Here is a 21653-nt window from a genome sequence, read left to right as displayed (position 1 = left end):
AACTCTGAATTCTAGGTCATTAGTGACTACTGGCAATTAGATGAAATCTCCTTCAGTCATTCTCTGGGTTGGGCTCATGTTTTTGGCACTAAATAGAGATTGTTTTCCCAAGTGCGCATTTTTCCCTATAATTGTTTCAGCTTCAAACTGTCCAAACTAGTTTGCTCATCTCATCTATCCCATTGCCTGCTGGACATCTTTAAGATGTCATAATTACCTGAGATTATACATGTGTAAACCAGAACCTTCATCCCATCAAAACAACATCAACAACAGCAACAACCCCAAAAAAACAACCTGTTTTACCTCCTGTATTTTATTTATGAGTTTAGTACATTTACTGTTTCTTATCCACAATTCCAAAACCAAAAAATCTCTGCTAACAAAGATTTCTTTGGTTAACTCATTTTTCAGCAAAACTTGAATACATTTACTGTAAAACCTGAGTGAATTGTCAGGAAGCTGTTTATCATCTACTTTGCTTGGTGGATGTGTTTTGCTGGGGGGTACACTGTTATAGAGGGTGTGTAAACCATATCTTCTTTCTAACATCCAAAATATTCTGAATTTTGAAACACATTAGCCTCCTGGGATTTTGTAGAATGCATTATAATGGATCTGTACCACCGTCCAGGTATCATGCCAGAAATCCAGAGGTCATTTTTAACTCTTTTCTTGGCTTCCATAGCTGTCAATCACTGAATCTGCTTAAGGCTTTCCACCTATTTTTTCTTCCCCCAAATTCCTCTCCTACTTCTACTGCCCTACTTCAGGGTCTCATCAACTTTTGACTTGGGTACCACAGTCACATGCTACCTGATCTCTCAGTGGATAGTGTTAAGCTCAAATCCATCCTCAGCAGAACCCCTGAGGTGATGATCTCTTTAAAAATGTAAACCTGAACTTTTTCCTCCTCTGCTTCAAGTCAAGTAATAACTTTTCATAGCTCACAGGATCGAGAAACTATGGCCCTTAAAATGGTCCCACAGGATATGACCCTTGTTTAACTATGGATTTATACTCCATAAACCAACATTTTTTATTCCAACAACAGATTTCATTGGTTTTTTTCTGTTGTTGTTGTTACTCTGCACTGCTGAGAGCACCTTTCCTCTTATCTTTACCCCTTTAACTTTTCTGGTTCTTAAGAGTCAGCTGAGGTCTCACCTCACTTAGATCGCTGAACACCCCGACCAGCAAACCTCCAGGTACACCTGATCTGGGTGAGGTGTCTTTTTATCACGTGCCTTACATATGTGCTATAGTACAGTCTGCTTTTTCACCTGTGTACATACACACAACTTTTAGATTATGTGTAAAGCATGTAAAATTTCTCTTTCCTCTAGGACTACTGTGGAGTAAAAATATTAGAGTAAAGGTGGCACAGGGAGGGGAGAGGCATTGGGCAGGCAGTATATTTGCATTTTTTTTATGGGCAGCGACTGCAGAAATCGGGAAGTAGGAAACTTGTTTCACTGTACTTAATTAGGCTATTTACTTTAGGTTGCTGTTGTTTCCATCTCATTCCTTTGAATTCAGTGTTATTTTTGTGCCTTTTGGTTCTGTTTCAAGATCTGGGTTTTACCATTTAGAAGTAAAAAGTTTACTTCGTGATTGAAATGTCTTGCAGCTTTTTTTTTGCAGTATTCTGCAATTGAGTATGTTAGTATTGGTGAGAAGTTTAGGAGGTCAGCTTTTGCTTAAAGAACATAATTTAATTAGACTAAATAAAAATTAAAAAAAAGAAAAAAAAAGGCAAACGATTCCTTCCTAGGAGCCTCCCTTCTGCAACTTCGGTCACTTTAACCTCTTCATTAGTATTTCTCACATCCATTTACTTTTCTCTCTTCCAAGCACCATCATCATCTTTTGCCTGGACTTTCCAAATGTCCTCCCTATTGCCTGTCTGGACTTCTTTCTAGCTGATTTTTCACACTGCACCCAGAGGGATCTTCTCAAAGTATTTGATCTTGTTACCGCCTGCCTAAAGCCCTTCATTGCCTCAGGATAAGTCAGACTCCTCAACGTGGCCTGAAGGCCTGGCATGATTTAGTTCCTGTCCAGAGCACACCTCTCTCATCATCACTCTCTGTTCTAGCTTGTGCCTCTCGGTCTCTGTGTCATTCTCCCTGCCTAGAACTCTCTTCTCTCCCCTTTTGGCCTATCTAGCTAAAATTTACCTTCAGATTCCAATTTAACCTCTCACTATAACTGGAATTTTTCATGGGTCTCATTTTCCCCTCTTCTAACTATGGATTGAAGTGAAGATTGTAGCCGAAAGAAAGAAAGTCCTACTTAGTACCTGGAGTATTAGCTTAAAAAAAAAGAAAAAGAAAAAGAAAGTTTCCTCACAAAAGGAGCAGACTTTAGTATGTGGCTCATATGTTTAAAAAATAGATTTTAGTTGTTAATGCCTTTATACTTTTTTCAAGTAACAGTAGTTAATATTTATTGTCTTAATAAATATTAGTCCTTAGTTACTATTTTACTGCTGAGCAGTTATGTGCCAGGCATATTTTAAGCAACTTACATGAATTAATCATTTAATTTTCAAAGCTGCTCTGTGAGGTGTATATTATTTTTCCGCTACTTTAGAGACAGGAAAATTGAAAGAGTAAGTAATTTGCCTCTATCTACAAGGCTAGTGCAATGTCAGAGCCAAGATTCAGATCTAAGCAATCTCATTCCAAATTCTGTAGTTCCACCTGACTTATATGTAAATAAGATTAAGTAGGATTATTGAACATTTTACAGCAGCAATAGCAACAGCAATGCACTCAGCCATCATCTCCTCCAGTACTGCTAGGCAAAGACAGCTGCGTTCACCTCTTTTTAATGTTTCTTCCCATATTTACCTTTTGAAATAATATGCTTACACTATTTCTTTTCTTTTTTTCAGCTCTTTATTGGAGTATAATTGCTTTACACTGTTGTGCTAGTTTCTGCTATACAACAAAGTGAATCTGCTGCATTTATATATATATCCCCATCTCCCTCCCTCTTGAGCCTCCCTCCCACCTTCCCTATCCCACCTCTCTAGGTCATCTCACCCATCATGGAGTTGATCTCTCTGTGTTATGCATACAATGTTATTTCTTAATGTATCAATATTTGATATTACCTACTGACTGCCCATTATGGTAGATAAATATTAAGCTTTCTCACACACATACCCCTTGCCCTCCCTTTCTTGACTTCCCAATAGATGTCACAGAATAATTCTCACATTTTGTTTGCATCTTAGTAGGTATTTATTATTGTGTAAATCTTGTTCACTACTGAGTCAAGCAGGTGTGTTACGAACATGGTTACTTGTAGAATTTTTTAAAATCTTGGAGTTAGTAATAAACTCACTTAAGTAAAAAGAATGTGCTTAGTTTTTCCACATATGAATTTATTTCTATGTAATCGAACACTTTCTCAGTAAGATTTTCCCACATAATCACACCTATCAGATGCGTGAGTCCCTTCCCGGAGTTCTCTGTCCTTTTGTTTCTGTCTGGACTGTTGCTTTCTAGCCTTGTTCCACAGCCGTTGTTTGGGATGTTTCTTTGCTGACATTTCTGACGGAGTCCGTATTTCTTAGATACGATGACTTCTGTTGTTTACTTACTCCCTGACGTGGATGGAACACACATCTCAGTAGCCCCTTTCCTTTCACTGTTGCCCTCTATGCCCAATTTCCCTCTCTTGAGACAGCCAATACTTTTTTTTTTAAGTGAAAACAATTTGTATATATTTTCTCTGTTTTTGAAATGCAGGTAAATCTTGCCTTTTTTAAAAAATTTTAACTGTATTGTGGAACTAACATCATATCAGCATATAAAGTTGCTTCTTAGTTTTTAACTTGGCTTACTATTCCATCATATGACTCTATCATTATTTATCTAGTTCCCTTTTGGTGGAGTGGTAGGCTGTTTCAACCTTTTGATATTAAAAAAAAATGCTTTAATGTGCAAGCTTATAGGTTGTCCTTTCACTTGAGTACTAGCATATCTGTAGGATAAATTTCTAGAAGTTATTCTCACACCTGATTGATACCTTGACAGAGACTGGAGTAGTGTGAGACCTTGCATGTTTGATAAGTCTGCATCAAATGGGATGAGTAAACGGTAAAAGAACACCTGGTAGTAAGTGGTCCCTTCTGGAGGACGGTTAATAGTGCAGAGGTTTCTAATGCAAATTGTTTTCTTTGAGCTTTTGACCATGACCTTTGGTTTTTCAGATATGACCCATCTTTTTGAATTTTGTCATCATCTCCTTTAGTGTTCATGGCCTCTTGCTGCATTATTTTAGCTCCAGGTCTACCTCTGCAGGTAATCCAGAGCAGAGAGCATGTCATGAGCTGGTCTTTTTCAACCAGTCAAGAACCCATCTTTAACACACTTCACAATTTAACAACCTTCCCAGCCTCCACATTGATTTATTTGTTGAATTCAGCTAACTCTACCTTCCAGATCACATCCCAAGCCTCCACACCTCTTCTTCTCGTCTCTCACCTGGATTACTCTTAACAGTCTCCTGATCACCTCCAGCCTCCTCTCTGGTTCCCCCAAAACCCATATTCAGCACAGCTTCAAGGACAATCATTCTAAATTTCAGCTCTGATAGGTCATCACCCTGTTTAAAATCCATTAAGGCCTCTCCCCTTTGCCTGAAGAATTAAGTACAAATCCCACAGAATTTGGTACCCCTCCCTTCTCTATGTGGAGCTTGGCATACCTCAGTGTGTGGTAATTGTCTAGGTATGGTCCTGATGAAAATTACCCTACTTGAGGTCAGCTGTTGAAAGCAGAATTAACGTTTAGGCTGACATTGGTTTATTTCCAACAGAAACATATATTAAAAGGGTCTTTTCATGCTGTAACCATGAGGAGTGGGTAATGCAGAAATTTCAGATGGTAACCAGATCAGTGGAAGGATGTTGTGTGCTTCAAATTAGGCACGTGTCTAGCCTCATTTTAAAGGCAGACGTTGCTTTTATGCATAACTAAAAAAATAATGTTACCGATTTGTGGAGAATTTATTTTGTTTTGTTTTGTTTTGTTTTACATCTGGGGATGTGGCAGGTAATGGAGAACGGGTAAGTAAGGGAAATATATAAATGTTGAGATGGAAGTCTTTTTGAATTTCTAGACTGAGGGGCTGGCAAGCTACAGCCCTTGGGCCAAATTCAGTCTACCACCTGTTTTTGTAAACAAAATTTTACTAGGAGCAGCTATGCCCTTTCATTTATGGGTTGTCTGTAGCTGATTTTGCATCATAAAAATAGAGTTGAGCGGTTGCAATAGAGACCGCATGGCCCACAGAGCAAAACATATCTACTGTTTGGCCTTCCTCAGAAAGTTTGCTAACACTCTCTAGAGGGGAATGCAAGTTGAGAGGTGGAGAACAAGTATTTGCTAAGTGAGTTGGCATAAACCTGGAGAAAGGTGACTGCAAAGTGATATCAACTGAGCAAGCAGTCTTACTCCTCTGCTCCCCTGTCCCTTAATACTCTGAGGCCCCAAAAGGAGAATGAGTGGGTAAACATGCTACTACTCGTGAATTTTGGGACTCCTTCAAAAAAAGGAATGTTTGACTGGATTTATTGTATGCAACTGGCACACCCGTCTTCCAACTATATTGCATGACAAGGCCCAGGACACACTTCCTTCACTAAGGTATTGAGGAAAACGATGAGGGGCGCTCCTGCATCAGTGAAAAAAATCTGTAGCTGCTCTCCTTGGTAGCCCACTGAAATTGGCTCCCTGATTTCAGTGGAGGTGGTGGAATCCCACAATAGCAGAAACCCAGTGGCAGCACTTCACCACCAAGAGTGGAGTGGGTTCCCTGTACGGTAATGGAAAGCAGGAACACAGGGGTAATCAGAAGGCATTGGCCCACAGGTGGTTCTGTGGGTAAAGCCTAAGGTAAATTCATCAGCAGACTTCTCGTGGTAGCTCATGAATGAAACAGGTGGCAGTACGACAGTATCACTTTGTGTATGTAACAGGAAGAACTCTAGGTCTGGTAGTGAAAAAGTTGACTTTAGGTGCCATAGATGAGCGTCATGACCTTTCATCCAGTTTCCAAACCAAAGTCAGTTCACAGGTCCAGAGCCGTTTGGTGGAAGTGGAGGCTAGTTCCTTTTGAGGAAAAAGACTGCCTCACTGCCTCAACCGTACATCATAAACCTCCCTCTAAGCCTTACCTAAAGGTACCTGCAGCCATTTGTTCCTGTACTTTGGGGAACAGGAAATAATCAGACCTTTCATACTTTATTCCTGAGGACCCAAACTATCCTTATGGTCCACCAGTCAAAATGGGGACGTAAAGTGGCCAAGGAATAGATGGGGTCTTAGCTCAAGCCTAACTCACTCAGGTGGTCAGAAGATCCGCCCTGTGCTAATTCCCCCAGTGCCTTAAGATATAGTTGGAGTAGACATACGAGATAACTGGCAGAATCCCTATATTGGCTCTCTCAATCACGAATCTAGGACTATTGTGGTAGGAGAGCTAAGTGGAATACCTTAGAGCGTCTCCCTTCTAAGATAGTAGATCAGAAGTAATGCCATATCCTGGACGGAATGGTTGAGGCTAATGCCACCATCAAAGATTTAAAATAAGACGTGTGATATGTGTCACGTCTCCATGTCCCTCACTTATTTGGCCTGTGCAGACGTTGGATGGATCTCAGACAATGGCTGGACTATCGTACACCTAACTGTTGGTTGATTCCAAACACTGTACAGTGGACCTTTGAACGATGCAGGGGTTTGGGGCACCAAGCCTCCAAGCAGTTGAAAATCCGAATATAATTTATAGTTGGCCCTCCAACTGTGCAGTTTCTCCATATTGGCAGTTCTGCACGTGCAGATTCGGCCAACCAAGGATCGCATAATACTGTGGTATTTACTATTGAAAAAATACACGTGTTAAGAGGACTCATGAAGTTCAAACCTGTGTTGTCCAGGGATCAACTGACCCAGCTATAATATCTTTACTTGATCAAACCAACACAGCCCCTGGCTTTTGGTGTGCAAAAATGGACTTGATCAATTTTCCAGGACTGCCAAAAGCGATTTGCTTTTTTTTTTTTTTAATTAATTTTTATTGGAGTATAGTTCCTTTACAATGTAGTGTTAGTTTCTGCTGTACAGCAAAGTGAATCAGTTACACATACTCGTCTATCTCCTCTTTAAAAGCAATTTGCTTTTATTTAGCAGGGCCAACTGTGTATTGTCAGAGTTTTGCCTCAGGGCCAGGTTAGTTCTTCTAATCTAGAAATCTTAATCATCCCAACATTTCACAAAACATCACACTGGTTTCCTATTGATGATATTATGTTGATTGTTTCCAATGAGCAGAAAGTAGCAAGTACTTTAGAGAAGGCTGTGCAGCAAGTCCAGGACACAGTGCATTCTGTGCTACCACTTTGGCTTTATGGTCTAGCAGATTCAACGATTCTCTAAGTGTCTGTAGCAAATAGGGATGCTGTACAGGGCCTCTGGCAAGCACCAATAGCAGAATCACAGTGCAGATCTGTGAGATATTGAAGTCAACCTCTGACTTCTTCAGGTAACTATTCACCCTTTGACACACAGCTTTTGGCTTGCTACCAGGTAGGTCCTGAATACATGATGGAGAGTCATTTTATCCTGGGGACCGAGCTTCTCATCCTTAACTGGGTGTTGTCTGACCTACCTGGCCATAAGGTTGGCCATGTCCAGCAGCAGTCTGTCATCAAGTGGCAAAGGGGAAGGGGGAACTGCCCCCTCTACCCCTCTTGAGTTCTGTGGCTGGAGATCAACAGAATAAAAGATTAACAAGAATGAAAGAAACACATTTTAATTCATGCTCACGGAGTTGTCATAGAAAATGGGACCTAAGAAGTGGCCAGAGCAGGCAGCTTTTATACTTTTTAGACAAAGAAACAACAAATTAGTGAGGAATTGACAGGACAAAGAAACTTGGGCTTTGGGTGCTTAATTAATGAAGAATCTATGCAGCAGTTGGGCTTGGAGTAGTAAATTAAAGAAGTAACATAGTAGTTTTTTTTTTTTTTTTAATATAGGCTTCTTGGCCCCAAATTCCCTATCTCTGGCAACAAGGGTATCCTTCTACCTCCAGATGCAGGGAGTGCACATTTCACATGAGAGATTTATTTCCTGCTTTCTGGGAGACAGAAGGGTCAAAGTGTCCCACTTGCATTGGATGTTCCTTAAGTAACTTTAATTCAAAGTAATATGCCATTGAGGCATATTTTGGGGGAGGCCTGCCCAGTAGTATGTAAGAGACAGAGCTTGGGTGGATCTGGAAAGCTGTGTGAGCAAATGACTCAGACTCCTTCGATTACAACTCCTATTGCATTGCCTCTTTTCCTTCACCCTGTGCCTGTGGCCTCTTGAGCATTTCCTTAGTTTAGTTGATGGAAGCCTGGTTTACAGAGGAGTCTGCAGGATATGCTGGTGACGTTCAGGAGTAGACAGCTGCAGCACTACAGCCCTAGTCATGAGTGTGAAGGACAGAGGAGAAGGCATATTCTGCCAGTAGGCAGAATTTTGAATGGTAGATATGATTTGTAAACTATATCTGGAATGAGAGATGGCCAGAAGTAAAGATACATAGTGGGGCCATGGGCAGTTGCTAATGGTTTAACTGTATGGTCAGGGACTTGGGAAGAACAGGACTGGAAGATTGGTGACAAGGAATTTTGAGGAAGAGATATGAGGATGGACCTTTCAAGAAGGGGAAACCCCGAGGAAATTCACGTCCCATCTGAATGCCTACCATAAGACATCTGTTGCTCTTAATAATCAAGTAAACAAAATCACACACTCTGTGGATGTCAGTCAGCCTTTCTCCCGGCCACGCCAAGGCTTTTTCCGTGGGCCTATGAATAGTGGCCACGGTGGCAGAAATGGAGGCTACGTGTGTATGGGTTAAGCAATATGGACTTCTTTCTACGCTTGACCTTGCTGGTGCTACTGCTGAGTTCCTAGTCACTGAGGAACCCACACTGAGTGCCTAGGGTCCCCAGCCAGCCACTGGGTGGCAGGTTGACTATATCTGACTTCTTCCATCATGAGATTTATCCTCATTAAAATACACAAATATTCTGGATCTGAATTTGCCTTTTCTGCCAGCATTGACAGCACAGAATGCCAGAGGACAAAGTAAACTCAGAGTGGGTCGTGGAAGAAGGGCGCCACAGATATCAGTTATGGCCTCATTGCCAGTTAGGTAAATGAGGATTGGAGTAGCTTTGCATATTTTTCCTTTGCTTTTTATATGTATGTGTTTATTTGCATATGCTACCAATGTTCTTCTTTCCTTCCCATTTTCTTTTTTAAAAAACATCTTACATAGAAGTTGTCAGAGAGTAAGGTTGCAATTTAGTCTTTAGGTGACAGAATGTGAGGGGAGACTGGGACAGGATTTAAGAAGTAATTCACTAAGTCACAACCGCGGATACCATGGCTGTGGGCACTCTGTGTCTCCTCGTTCTGAGGTCTGCCCTTCACTTGTAAGAAGGATGCTTGCATCTTGTTAGATGGAATATAGAGTTATTTTGTTATTGTGCAGGAGTTCAGACGTGTGGCAAAGAGGCTGAGTCATCAAAAGGGCAGACTGTGCTGCTCATCAGCTGATTGTCTCTCAGCTCCAAAGTCATTCTGTTTGCCTGCTTGTAATGAAGGAGTCGGGCCCTGTGAATATTGCTTTTAAGCCTTTCAGTAGAGGGCACTGGAGGGGCACTGAAGGTGGAAGGAGCTTTCCTTCCTGGTCTCAGGGTGGCTCACTAGCCACGTTCTTGCTGGGCATACTTTTCCTCTGCTGCCCTGCGTGGTTTTCTCCAGTGCTAGGTAACTGCGTGGCACAGCTTTCTCTGGTGTTGGCACCTCCCTGCCCCCTGCACTTTCTCCAGAGCTTGACTTGGAAGGCTCTGGTGTACGCTGGAGCCACAGACATTATGGACTTATTCCCAGCCTAGGTCACCACTCCCCATACTCTTTCTTTAGCCCTACACATGTACACTCTGGGAGCCCCCAAAGACTGGGTACCTAGGGAGCCGGCTGCCCAACTTTCATCTCAGGCACCAAGCCTCGAGCTACACTGGCCCAAGACACACATGAGAGCGCCCTAGACTCCTGCAGAGGACAGCGCCTCAACTCCATCAGCCAGCAGTTTTCCTCAGCACCCAGCACATTCCAAGGTTTGACACTTCACTAGGAATGGCTTCTTTCAGGACCCCAGAGGCAGTGTCACCAGAGAGGCATCAGGTGATTCTTGCACCATCAGGGAGCCAATACTCTACCACCTCCATTAAGATCTCTGGATCTCAGCCCTCGTGAGGGGACCGTTTTTCCTGGGGTGGTGGCTGCCCCTTATATCAACCACTCCCGAGTTCCTTAGCATTCTTGTTGACTTTCACTAGCCAGTTCCCTGTTCCTGCAGTCCTTTCTTAGTAATAGATGAAACTTTCCTTATTCAAATCGCTGTGTAGCTTCTGTTTCCTTACTAATCCCAAAGCCATCCACTATGTTTCAAGGGAAGGACACGTCTTTCAAAATGCAGTGCTTCTGCCTGGGGGAGAAACAATCAGGTACGTGCACAATCTGTGGAACCGCTGAAATCACTCCAGCAGAGGCAGTTCCTCTACTCTCTCGTATGCCCTAAATCATCAATACAGTCTATCTTGTGTATGTTACGTGGCATTCCTTCATAGGTGCACACGCGGCAGGAGATAGTATGTGACCCTCCCTCCTCACCTGCCCGCTTACCCCAGTGGGTACGTGTAGCTCCATAATTATTTGTTTGTTCCCAACGGTAAGGACAGATTGGCTGGCCCGCAAAATCGCCTGAGATAAAGTTGCTGGAGATGTTTATCTGACCAGGTGTGGCTGAGAAGTTGGACGTCTGGCCGTGCTCTTTTCCTTATTAAAACCTGTGCCTCACAGGTGCTGGACGTCTAACCTGTCACTAGGCTTTTTGTCTCATAACCCGAAGATACCTAGGTTCAGAAATTGTCCTACTTTATGACAAAAGTCATCCTACTTTATGACAGTTTCATGCATTCAGTTGTCTGGTGGTAGCATTTTCTAGCGACCCAGAGCAGCTTTAGCTGGTCTTTAGCTGGGATCTGTGAGGTATGTCTGCTACGTGTGGCTGTCTCAGTGTAGTTTGCTTTATGTCGGTGTCTATCACTTTGTCATACATCCGGAAGTTACTTCCTGCTCAGGAGAATTGTTGGCGAGGATGTGAAGGTGGACTTAAACATAATCAAAACTAGCAAACCACACTAGCAAATCACCATGAAATTTGATTCCACCAATAAATACAAGCAGAAATGGCTCCCTGCCACTCCTCCATTCCCTAGCATTTTCACCAGCAGACGAGGAGCACTTAAAATTTCTGCCCATGCACTTAAGGGTTTATTATCAGGGCAAGTTTTGTTTCGTTTTGTTTTTAAATTGAATTAGGAAATCCAGATGGTAATGCATAGGAAAGACCCAATGAGTTTTAATTCACAGTAGTGTACTTTTATTAATCTGCAGTCTACACTACCATTTGAGGGTGTAATTTTGTAATTTCTTGCTTCTGTGGTTGTTCTTAACTCTTTACAGCATGCTTTAACTCAAGTTGTAAGCAAGTTTCACATACCAATTAGGCTCTGTGTCAATTAAATTCAACTGGAACCAGACCTTAAATCCCTGGAGTTGTAAAGGTTTATTGTCGCAAATACAGAAACAGGAAATGGAAAGAACCACTGTCCGTTTATTTTATTAAATGTTACCCTCATGTGCAGTTATGAAGTTCTACATTTCACTGCAGTAGGTGCAATTTTAAAATTAAACTCACAACTAATCTTGCAGTGTGTGCTTTTTCACCAGGAGCCACAGTCACGACTATAATGATGGATCTTATCTTGATATTTTTCCATCTGAACCTGTGTTTAAACAATATCCCCAAATGATTTATTGTCACATTATAGTTTAAGAAACCATGATCTAGATACCTGGAAGCACAGTTTTGTAGTTAGATTATTTTAATTTATGAGATTTTGTTTTTTTCTGTTCAGATGGAAGCATATTTTACTCCTGAGAACAATTCATTGATTTTAATCTAGTCTCACAGACTATTAGAATTGTGCATATTGTTTTAACTTTTCAAAGTATCATTTTGTGGATATGTTTATTATTAATGCCTTTTTGTAATGTCTACATATATTCTAAGATATATATTAATATTTTTAGGACTAAAAGTTCTCTGAATTTTGTTTTCTAACTTTAGACATTTATAGGGATTTAGAATTTAGAAAATCTCCAAATTTTAATTATTTTTTTCTAGTGTCATGGTATTCCCTTCTCTTCTTCTGTGAATGTGATATTTTATAATTAGCCATTGGCCATTTTTAAAATGAATTAATTAACTAATTTATTGGCTGCGTTGGTTCCTTTTTGCTGCACATGGGCTTTCTCTAGTTGCAGGGGCGGGGGGGTGCTACTATTCTTTGTGGTGTGCGGGCTCCTCACTGCGGTGGCCTCTCGTTCCGGAGCACAGGCTCTAGGTGCGTGGGCTTCAGTAGTTGCAGCACACAGGCCCAATAGTTGTGGCTCACAGGCATAGTTGCTCCACAGCATGTGGGATCTTCCTGGAGCAGGGATTGAACCCGAGTCCCCTGCATTGGCAGGCAGATTCTTAACCACTGTGCCACTTGGGAAGTCCTGATTGGCCATTTTGGATGGGTGGGTTTAAAGATTTTAGAAAGAGTGCAAGAAGAACAAACCTTTTGTCTGCTAATCATTTCTAATGTGCAAATACATTTCTAATGTGCAAATATCCTGAGCTTGCTTTGTGCTGAGTTTTTGGTTTTTTTTTTTAATTTAATCCAGTTGATAGTTGGTTCTAGGAGAGATCTGCTTCATTGGCTGTATTTATGTAGGTCTTCAAGTGGTGTGGTCTAGGAACATGGTATTATTCCTAGGAATAGGAATTAAGAATCCTAGTTTTCTTTTACTCATTAATTAAATAGGATATGTCTTTTATTGATCAAAGTCTCAGTTTTTCTGTCTTTATGATGGGAATAAAATATTTTGAAAATGATTTTACAACATTGTAATTTGGAATATAACCTCAGTGCCTTATTTATATCAGGAATTAATCCCTTAACCTTTTCAGAAAACTTTGGGCCATTCTTGCTTTGGATTTTATCTTATCTCTCCATGTCAAAATAACTTGGTTAATTTATATCCAGTCTATTTTGAAAACCTGTCTTTGGAGTATTAGACATTAATAATGTGATTGCCTTTGATTAGATGCAGTCCTTTTCTTACCAGGTACTAATTTTGCCCAAAGTCTTGTTCCTAAACGAGTGATTCTTAACCCTTGCTGCCCTTTAGAATTATCTGGAGAGTTGAAAGTAACAACAAGAGCAGGGCCTAGGACCCATCCCTAAAACAACAACAAAATTATATATTTTAAATATATGCAGCTTATTGTGTGTCATGTACACTTCAATAAAGCTACAGAAAGTTTTTTAAAAGTCTCTTTTTAATAATACATAGTGATCCAAACAGCTGGAGTTCCTTCCTCTCGATAAAAGCCACAACTGTCAAAAATAAATGAATAAATAAATAATAGAAATGAATAAAATAAAATCAAACTCTGTAGAGATGGGGCCTAAGGCACTGCAGTTTCAAAGAGCTTTCTGCTCATGTGTATCCAGAGTTGAAGACCCCTGATGGAGATGCTTAATGTTGAGTGTAATTTATCATTAATGGAAGCCTGATATTGTACATTAGCAGCAAAGAAGAGAAAAGTCATATACAGTCCCTGGGGGATCTGTGTTGGAATCTTCAACTGATCAGCAATCGATAAAAGAAAACTATTCCCTTGGAAATAATCTGTAAAAAGCAAAGCATCATGTTGCTACTTTAGTAGGCTCTACCACTAAGCAGTCTCAGTTTCTTAACCTGCCATTGTCAAAATCTACAGTCTCATCCTCCTCAATCTTTGCTTCCAAAAACATGCTTTGAAAATAGTTTTTTTTAAAACTCATTTCTCCAGAAAACCTCACTTGAGGTATGAGGCTATTTGTAGTTTTTTTCTCCTAGATTTCCCCCTTACTTCCTTGCACTTACAGCATTGATTCTTGACTCTTAAAGACCTTATTTCAGACAACTTCAGTGAAGATGTCAGGATTTTACATCAGACCTGAGTTGGAATACAGTTGGGGAAATACTGCTCATCCGCTTAAACTGAATGACTTTGTCCAAGCCCCTTCATTTATTTGACTCTCAGTGTTTGTCAGTAAAATGGGAATAACATAAACTTCCAAGATTGTTGGAAAGAGTAAAAGAGAACTTATGTAGTAAGCGTTAAAGTATCAGGGACCTAATCAACATTTAACAAAAATTAACTATTTCTATTATTTCTGATAGTAAATTGTGGTCTTTTTATCCCTTTTCAACAAACATTTATTGGATACCCATTATGTCACCAACATTGTGATAAGTGCCAAAAAAACAACCATGAGTAAGGGAGGTACTATTCTTGTCCTGTGTGAGCTTTTCTTGACTCTCTCATTAGAGCTATCCTATACCAGAACCTAATTGAGTGACTCCCTTAGATAGATAAACACACACACAGTATAGGATTATAGCCCTATTGATAAACTCCTTTAGTTTATAATGCATCCTTAAAAAAGAATTCTCTTCCGATGGCCTCATTAATTCCATCCTTCTTTCTAATTCCCCACCCTACCCACAAATATGATTTCTGGCATAAAGTGTTTTGGAAAAACCATCACCACTGTAGAAAGATCTCATTCCGTCGTCTCCCTCTATACATTCTCAGGACTCTTTCTTGTTCTATGTTGTGTTAAAACATCCTAAGGAGACCAGCTCATTCCTTCTCAAATTCCTAATCCAGCCTACCCTGGCTACTGAAGAAGTCTAGTATCACTAAATAGCACTGGAGAAGGGGATTTTTGGTGGTTGTCTCAGAGACGGAAAGGGGGATGAACGTAGGTTAATTTATGTCTATTTATCTGTTGTCAAGCATGAACATTTTATGCCAGAAATCATATTTGTGGGTAGGATGGGGAATTAGAAAGAAGGGTGGTTCTAATGAGGCTGTTTGAAGAGAGAAAAGTGATCAGGTTGCATTTCATAGGTTGGGGACTATTATCCTGTGTAAACTCCACATTTTGCCCATCCTCATCTCCCTGGAACTTCTTAGATCATTGTTGCCCTGTTAGTTTAAAGGTGTCCTGAGTCCTAAGCCCTAGGATCTTGGGGGCATGACTACAACTAGCCTATTGGATTCTCTGCCATAGTTCATTTCTGGTTTTGCACTAAAGCCCGTAGGACCAGGTCTCGTGAAGTTTACTTTTAAAGATCAACCACTGTCAAACAGTTAAGGTCTCTCAAGGGTAAGATGCAGATTGTATCCACTTCACATGGATACATTATCTGACAATCTATTCTCACTTGATTCTCCTTTTTTTTTTCTTTTTTATTCCTTTTGTTCTTTCTTTCCAGTGTCTCATTTTTTCTCCCCAACCCTTCATTGCAGCTATTTCTCTGGCCTTCTTTACTTTATATACTGTAGGTGAACTCTTTTGTACCCCAAGACTGTCAAATTTTCATCTCTAGCACAGAGCTTTCCCTGGTTTTCAGTCCTATGTATCTTTTTGCTCATGGGAACTCACCTTGGAAATCCTACCAGCATCTCAATTTTGTCATGACCAAAACTGAACATCCCATCCCAAATCTATCTTTCTTCCTATATTTCCTGCCTTTATCAATGTCATCACTTTACCCATCCACCTCCCATTTTACCCATTATCTCACAAAGTCCTATTCGATCTCATTTCCTAGACTCTCTTGAGTCAGCCTTCTCCATCCTTCCTGCTCCCCTCAACTCTTTGGTATACATTACCTTTACTGGTTCTGAGGAACCTGTGATTTTTCTAAAACATAAATATGATTACGATCCTTCCTTAAAATCATTCAGTACTTTCCGTTCTATTCATTCAGGACAAGATTGGTAGATTCCAAATTCAGTTTGTGAGCCGGTCTTTCGCTGACCTTCCAGCCTCAGCTCCTGCCCTTCTCTGCCTGTGCCTTCTGCTTCTGCTGAACCCAGGGATTGACCACATCTTCTCTTGCTTTTATGCCTTCGAGTCTGCCATTCCCTCTCTCTCCTGTCTCTTATCCACCAGCCTAAAAATTGTTTATCTGTTAAAATTCTGCTCAGCAGTTTCATTGCTGGGAAATTTTCCCTAATATTTCTCCTTATCCTCCATGTATCCTCCTTTCATAGTCTCCATCACATCACGCTGCTTTGTGGTTTGCCTGTTGAAGTGCCGTCATTCATACTCTCCTCTGCTCCTTGAAGCTTACTTTTAAGGTACCTTTACTTTCGTAGCCATAGTCTAGCACCACATTTGATACATAAGAAATGACATAACCATAATTGTGTAGCTCTGAAACTCCTTATACTATGTCTTAAAATGATGTTAAAAGCTGAAGAGGTCATTTTAATCCTTACATGAGGCTCTTGAAGCAACCGAAGCTCAGAAATATTGGAATCTCATTTTTATGGGCAATAAACATCATAATTGAGGTATCTTTTGGAATCAAAGTGTCCATTCTCTACTGAAAACATAGAAAGGCGTCCAATTAGAAATAGTATATAGAACTAAGTTTTCAAGTTTTTGTTTATTCAGCTTAGAATTTCCTGCTAAAGGCTAGAGAATCCATCTTAGAACTTGGATTTTAAATTTAGTGATGACTTTGGAAAAGAAGTTAAATAAAGTGTTAATTTTTACTGCTGTAAATGACATTTTCCTTAAAATATGTTTAGGGTTAGGGAGCACAGGCATTTTCCTTGCCCCTTTGTCCCTGCTAATTACTTGACTGACTATAATGGTGCATGGTATGTAATCATGTACTGAACCCTTCACATTACATTTTTTTAGGCATCAGGAAGAAAGTCCATCTTCACTGTGATACAGGTTGTAGTCAGTGTCCTCTTTTACTTTTCATTTCTTTTGCTTCTGATGGCCCATACTAGGGTTTGGTAAACATGCCACTCTGTTCTTAGGATCAACTGCAAAACAGCATTTTATCACACCAGATACTGCTTTTATAACTTAATGATCTCTCTTGCCTATTTAGAGACACTTCAAGTGAAACTCACTGCCATTTGGAGGGGGGGGGCTTTTTTTTATTCTTTTGTATTCGTGTGAGCTATTGAAAATAGCTGTTATATATAACAACACATAATCTTAATTTTCCAGCCTGTTTGTTTTGTCAAATTCACAAGTGCTATCAGGTGCGCAGATCTGGGAGCATGCGGATTTACTTGGTGGTGAAGCTGCTTTATCCTCTTGATTTAGTTGAAGTTCATAGGTTGATGGTGAACTTCTTAACAGCCACACTTTTAAATGTGTGCCTGACAGTACCTGGCCGTGTACCTTTGCTTTCTCATGGATTACCCTTTCTTTGTAGTCAGCTTAATGATGTCCTTTGGCCCCTTGGTTATGGAACTAAGATTTTATTTTTAAACTCAAAATATATTTATAAAAATAATTTATGCATATTACATGGCAGATATTAGCCAGAGTTCATAATGTATTTTTTTTTACTGGAGATAAATCTCTACTATTTTATAACCCCAATAGATTATAGTTAATGAGCAATTGTGTTCTTCCAAAAGTGTAAGTTTCTTAAGGGCAAGATATCTTTGTATTGTTATTAACCATAAGACTACATTGTTTATAGCTTATGTTCAGTTGTTGGCTGAGTGAATGAAGTGAACATGCCTATGGGAATGAATAGCTACTAATGCCATCTACCATTTCCGTTTATAGGTATTACAATTTAAGGAAACCTTCTTGCCAGCAAATCTATGATAAAAAATATACGGAACAGAGGAAACTGTAACTGTTATTTGTCAAGTGACAAGCTTTTAATGTCAGAATGGCTCACCTAAAACGACTGGTAAAACTACATTTTAAAAGACATTACCGTAAGAAGTTCTGGAAGCTTGGTGCAGTAGTTTTTTTCTTTATAATATTTTTGATTTTAATGCAAAGAGAAGTAAGTGTTCAATATTCCAAAGAGGAATCAAGGATGGAAAGAAACATGAAAAACAAAAACAAGATGTTTGATTTAATGCTAGAAGCTGTAAACAATATTAAAGATGCAATGCCAAAAATGCAAATAGGAGCACCTGTCAGGCAAAACATCGATGCTGGTGAGAGACCCTGTTTGCAAGGATATTATACAGCAGCAGAATTGAAACCCGTTCTTGACCGCCCACCTCAGGATTCTAATGCACCTGGTGCTTCTGGTAAAGCATTCAAGACAACCAATTTAAGTATTGAAGAGCAGAAGGAAAAAGAACGGGGAGAAGCAAAACACTGTTTTAATGCTTTTGCAAGTGACAGGATTTCTTTACACCGAGATCTTGGACCTGACACTCGACCTCCTGAGTATGTTGAAGAATATTCATTGCTTAGTGTTTATCAGGAGGATTTGCAGGGTAGTAGCATTAGTTAAGGAAGCTGCTTGTTTTTTAGCCACTTTGAGGCAAAGAATTGGCAAATACCATTTATTTAATCTGTTTTAATTATTTTCTGCTTATTCTTATTGAGGCTAGATTTCTATATCTATGCTTGGTGAAGCATTGCAGATGTGAAAAATTGTCATCTTAGAAATTAGAAAACTGAATTCTATGTCTGACTTTTATAAAACCACAAGGAAATCCTTTATTCTTAAATGCTTTAGTTTTCTCATCCATTAAGGAGGAAATTTGGGGTGGATTTTATGGGAAACGTGGGAGTTGGAGGAGTTGTTTCTGTCCTTCTGTGTATTGCTGTAGAATAGAAATATTAAAAAATGTGCCAAGATTTTGGAGCTATTAGATAATGATACTTTATGAGCTAAGTCACAGACTTTGTGGCTACTTTTAGTGCTATAACTATATTTCAGAATGTCCTATGTTTTGTAACTTTTCTTTTAAGAGACAGTATGGTTATAATTACTAATTCAACTGTGATTCTTTTTCTGAAGTTTTGTTGAATAAGTTCTTATATTTATGGAGTTTTCTCCCTTTAGCTTCTGAGAGGCCAACATTGCTTTTTATTGTTACTTTGTCTACATATTTATCTCAAATATACAGTATTTTGATTAAAATTCCCCCCACTTCCTGATTCTACTGTACTGTCTCTTTGTTCTTAGTTAATCATCTTGTTATCTTTGAGGTAGTGTTCAAATGCTCTATTTGAACTGAAATTAGCTAAGATGAATTTCAGCACTTTCAAACAATCTGTAGATTTGTTAAAAGTGCAAGATGGAAAAACTGTGAGCAAACAGTGCCTACATATTTTGCTTTCTAGTTATAAGAGAATTAAACTTATAAGTGAACCTGAAGTACTTTAGTAGACGTAGGTCTGTTGCTTCCTTCATGGTTTTCTAGGTTTATGACCATGAATACCCGCTCCAACTATGAGTTCCTCAGTATTGAAGCTGTGTAGATTCAGTTTCTGTTGCTCTATTCTAATCTGTGTGATTCAGGGTCAAACTGCTCATCATGTTAAATGAATGTGTGAAGAAACAAATGAATGTAAAATATTCTAGCTGTCCTAGGGCCCAGCATAGTTGCTTTTTATGCGAGTAGGTTAAAGTGCAATATGGCACTGTACTGATTTGGGGAGAGGTCTTGATTGAAAAGCAATCCCCATCACAAATCAAGAAGCATGATTTTTATTCTTTGACCTAACAAAGTGAGCTCAAGATAAGCCTTTTCCCGAATATAGCATTGAGAAGCTGCTGTGATATTCAATAATGTTAATCAATACGTAAGTGCAAAATAACTAAGCACACAAAGAACCTTTTTCTGGGCAGGAGTGCATACCTTGAACTGTGAAGAGTTGAAGATTTAATACTTTCATACTTTAAATTTAACTTATATCAGCAAGGAACACATTTCCTGAAGAATTGTTAATCTTTTACATGCTCATTAGAAATATAGATCCGGTTTCTCCCAAAGCCAGATGGTCTTGTGGCTGATAATTTAAGCACATTTCTATATGCCAAATTTTTCAAATGGTTTGACCGGGAATCTGTAATCACTTTGGCAAGTTATTTTAATTTCACTACTTGAAATGACATGTGAAACAACTTTTAAAGCATAAGTTGAGCATGCTAATTGTTTAAATATAAATGGGGTTTATGAAATCATATTGTGAAATTTTATTATCACTTGCCTTGATGATATAACATGACACTTTTACTTGATGTTAGTACCTATCAGTTAAGCGAATAAATCCTTGCTTAAACTGAGGGAAGGCATTGTGAGATTAAAGAGATAACACTTTATTAGTGTGAATTTTTGTGACGTTCCATACTTTAAATCTTCAAAACCTTTTTATAATTCTGTATTAATCCTATATCAATTAATCACATGGCAAAACCATGTAGGGAATTTTTTTTAATCCCAAAACTCCCTCCCCAGAATGCTTATAAGACAAAGTTATAAAATTTTCTCTTTTCTTAAAAAAGAAATACTGCAGTATGGAGTTTTTCATAATTTTTACTTATACTTTTATGCTGGCTTGTAACACTTTATGTATTAAAAATACAAGCTTATATTTAGTCATTTTTTTCTGTGTAATTTTAACTCGAGGATAGATAAATAGGTAGTTTGTGTTGGGACTTTAGTTTTAATTGGTAGTTTTTTCAAAATTCACTTTTAGAATAACTCATTTGCTTTCATCTACCAGCGAGGATGAGTGTGATTATTTTCTTCTGGCTGTATGTGTATGTTACACTTTAAATTCATGAGGGTCCTAGAGAGCAAAAAATCAGTTTCACTGAGAACCTTCCTCCTCTGCTCCTACTCAGTGGAGCCGACACCCTCTCAACATTTTATCCCTAGTCTAATTCTTATCGCTGTAAATATTTCAGCCTAAAGACCTCCTCTCAGAAAAGGATGTGAAACATATTCTTCCTGAGGAGTGGCTATAGCAGTAGTACTTAATGAGAGTCTGTAGGATGTCTCTTTTAGGGTGGCTTTCCTAGGCCTCAAGCACCATTCTAGGGGCTGTGGTTTCCCCATGGGCCCGGGCAGAGCAGCTGAAGTGTGCTGGGCTCTTCTCTCCATGAGTGAATGATTTACTTCCTTATCTTTGGGTTTGAACAGCACTGTTTGTTTACACACTATTTACAGTGGCTTTTGACTGTGTTGGAAGGATTTCATAGTCTGTTGTTTCAAATTGTACAAGCGTTTATGGTTACCAAAAATCCAGTTATTTTACTTATTTATCTTTACCATGGACCACACATGTTTTATGTCCCAGGTTTACTCTGTTTGATTTGGCAGTGTGTTGAAGCCCTCTCTATATGTTATTTCATTTGATCCTCACTTCAGCTCAGCAGGTGAGGGACTGTGGTCATCTCCAGTCTCAAAGGCTAGAGATTGTACAGACCCACCCACACCCCAGTGGCTTCATATGAAGACTGTTTTCATTGAGGATGGCATTGCTATAAAAATGAATTCAAGATAAATTTATAACTCATGCTTTTAGTGAATGGATAGCATCACTAATCAGTCAAAAACTCAGGGTCTCTCTTCTTACTGGAGCAAAATTTTTCACACAG

At 39.3% G+C, this 21653-nt stretch overlaps 1 protein-coding gene across 2 annotated transcripts in view; it reads left to right on the top strand.

Moving 5' to 3' along the window:
- Positions 1 to 21653, top strand: part of GALNT3 (polypeptide N-acetylgalactosaminyltransferase 3) — a 44827-nt gene that overhangs the window by 4020 nt on the left and 19154 nt on the right. For both annotated transcript variants that reach the window (XM_057746203.1, XM_057746202.1), the window contains exon 2: positions 17861 to 18484. In XM_057746203.1, coding sequence (XP_057602186.1) covers positions 17970 to 18484 — 515 coding nt within the window. In that variant the 5' untranslated portion in view covers positions 17861 to 17969. The remainder of the gene's footprint in view (positions 1 to 17860; positions 18485 to 21653) is intronic.

The sequence above is a fragment of the Hippopotamus amphibius genome, chromosome 8 (assembly GCF_030028045.1).
Source record: "Hippopotamus amphibius kiboko isolate mHipAmp2 chromosome 8, mHipAmp2.hap2, whole genome shotgun sequence".
Classification (NCBI taxonomy): domain Eukaryota; kingdom Metazoa; phylum Chordata; class Mammalia; order Artiodactyla; family Hippopotamidae; genus Hippopotamus; species Hippopotamus amphibius.
The sequence above is the reverse complement of the archived record's forward strand: the minus strand, read 5'-3'. Positions and strand labels throughout refer to the sequence as shown.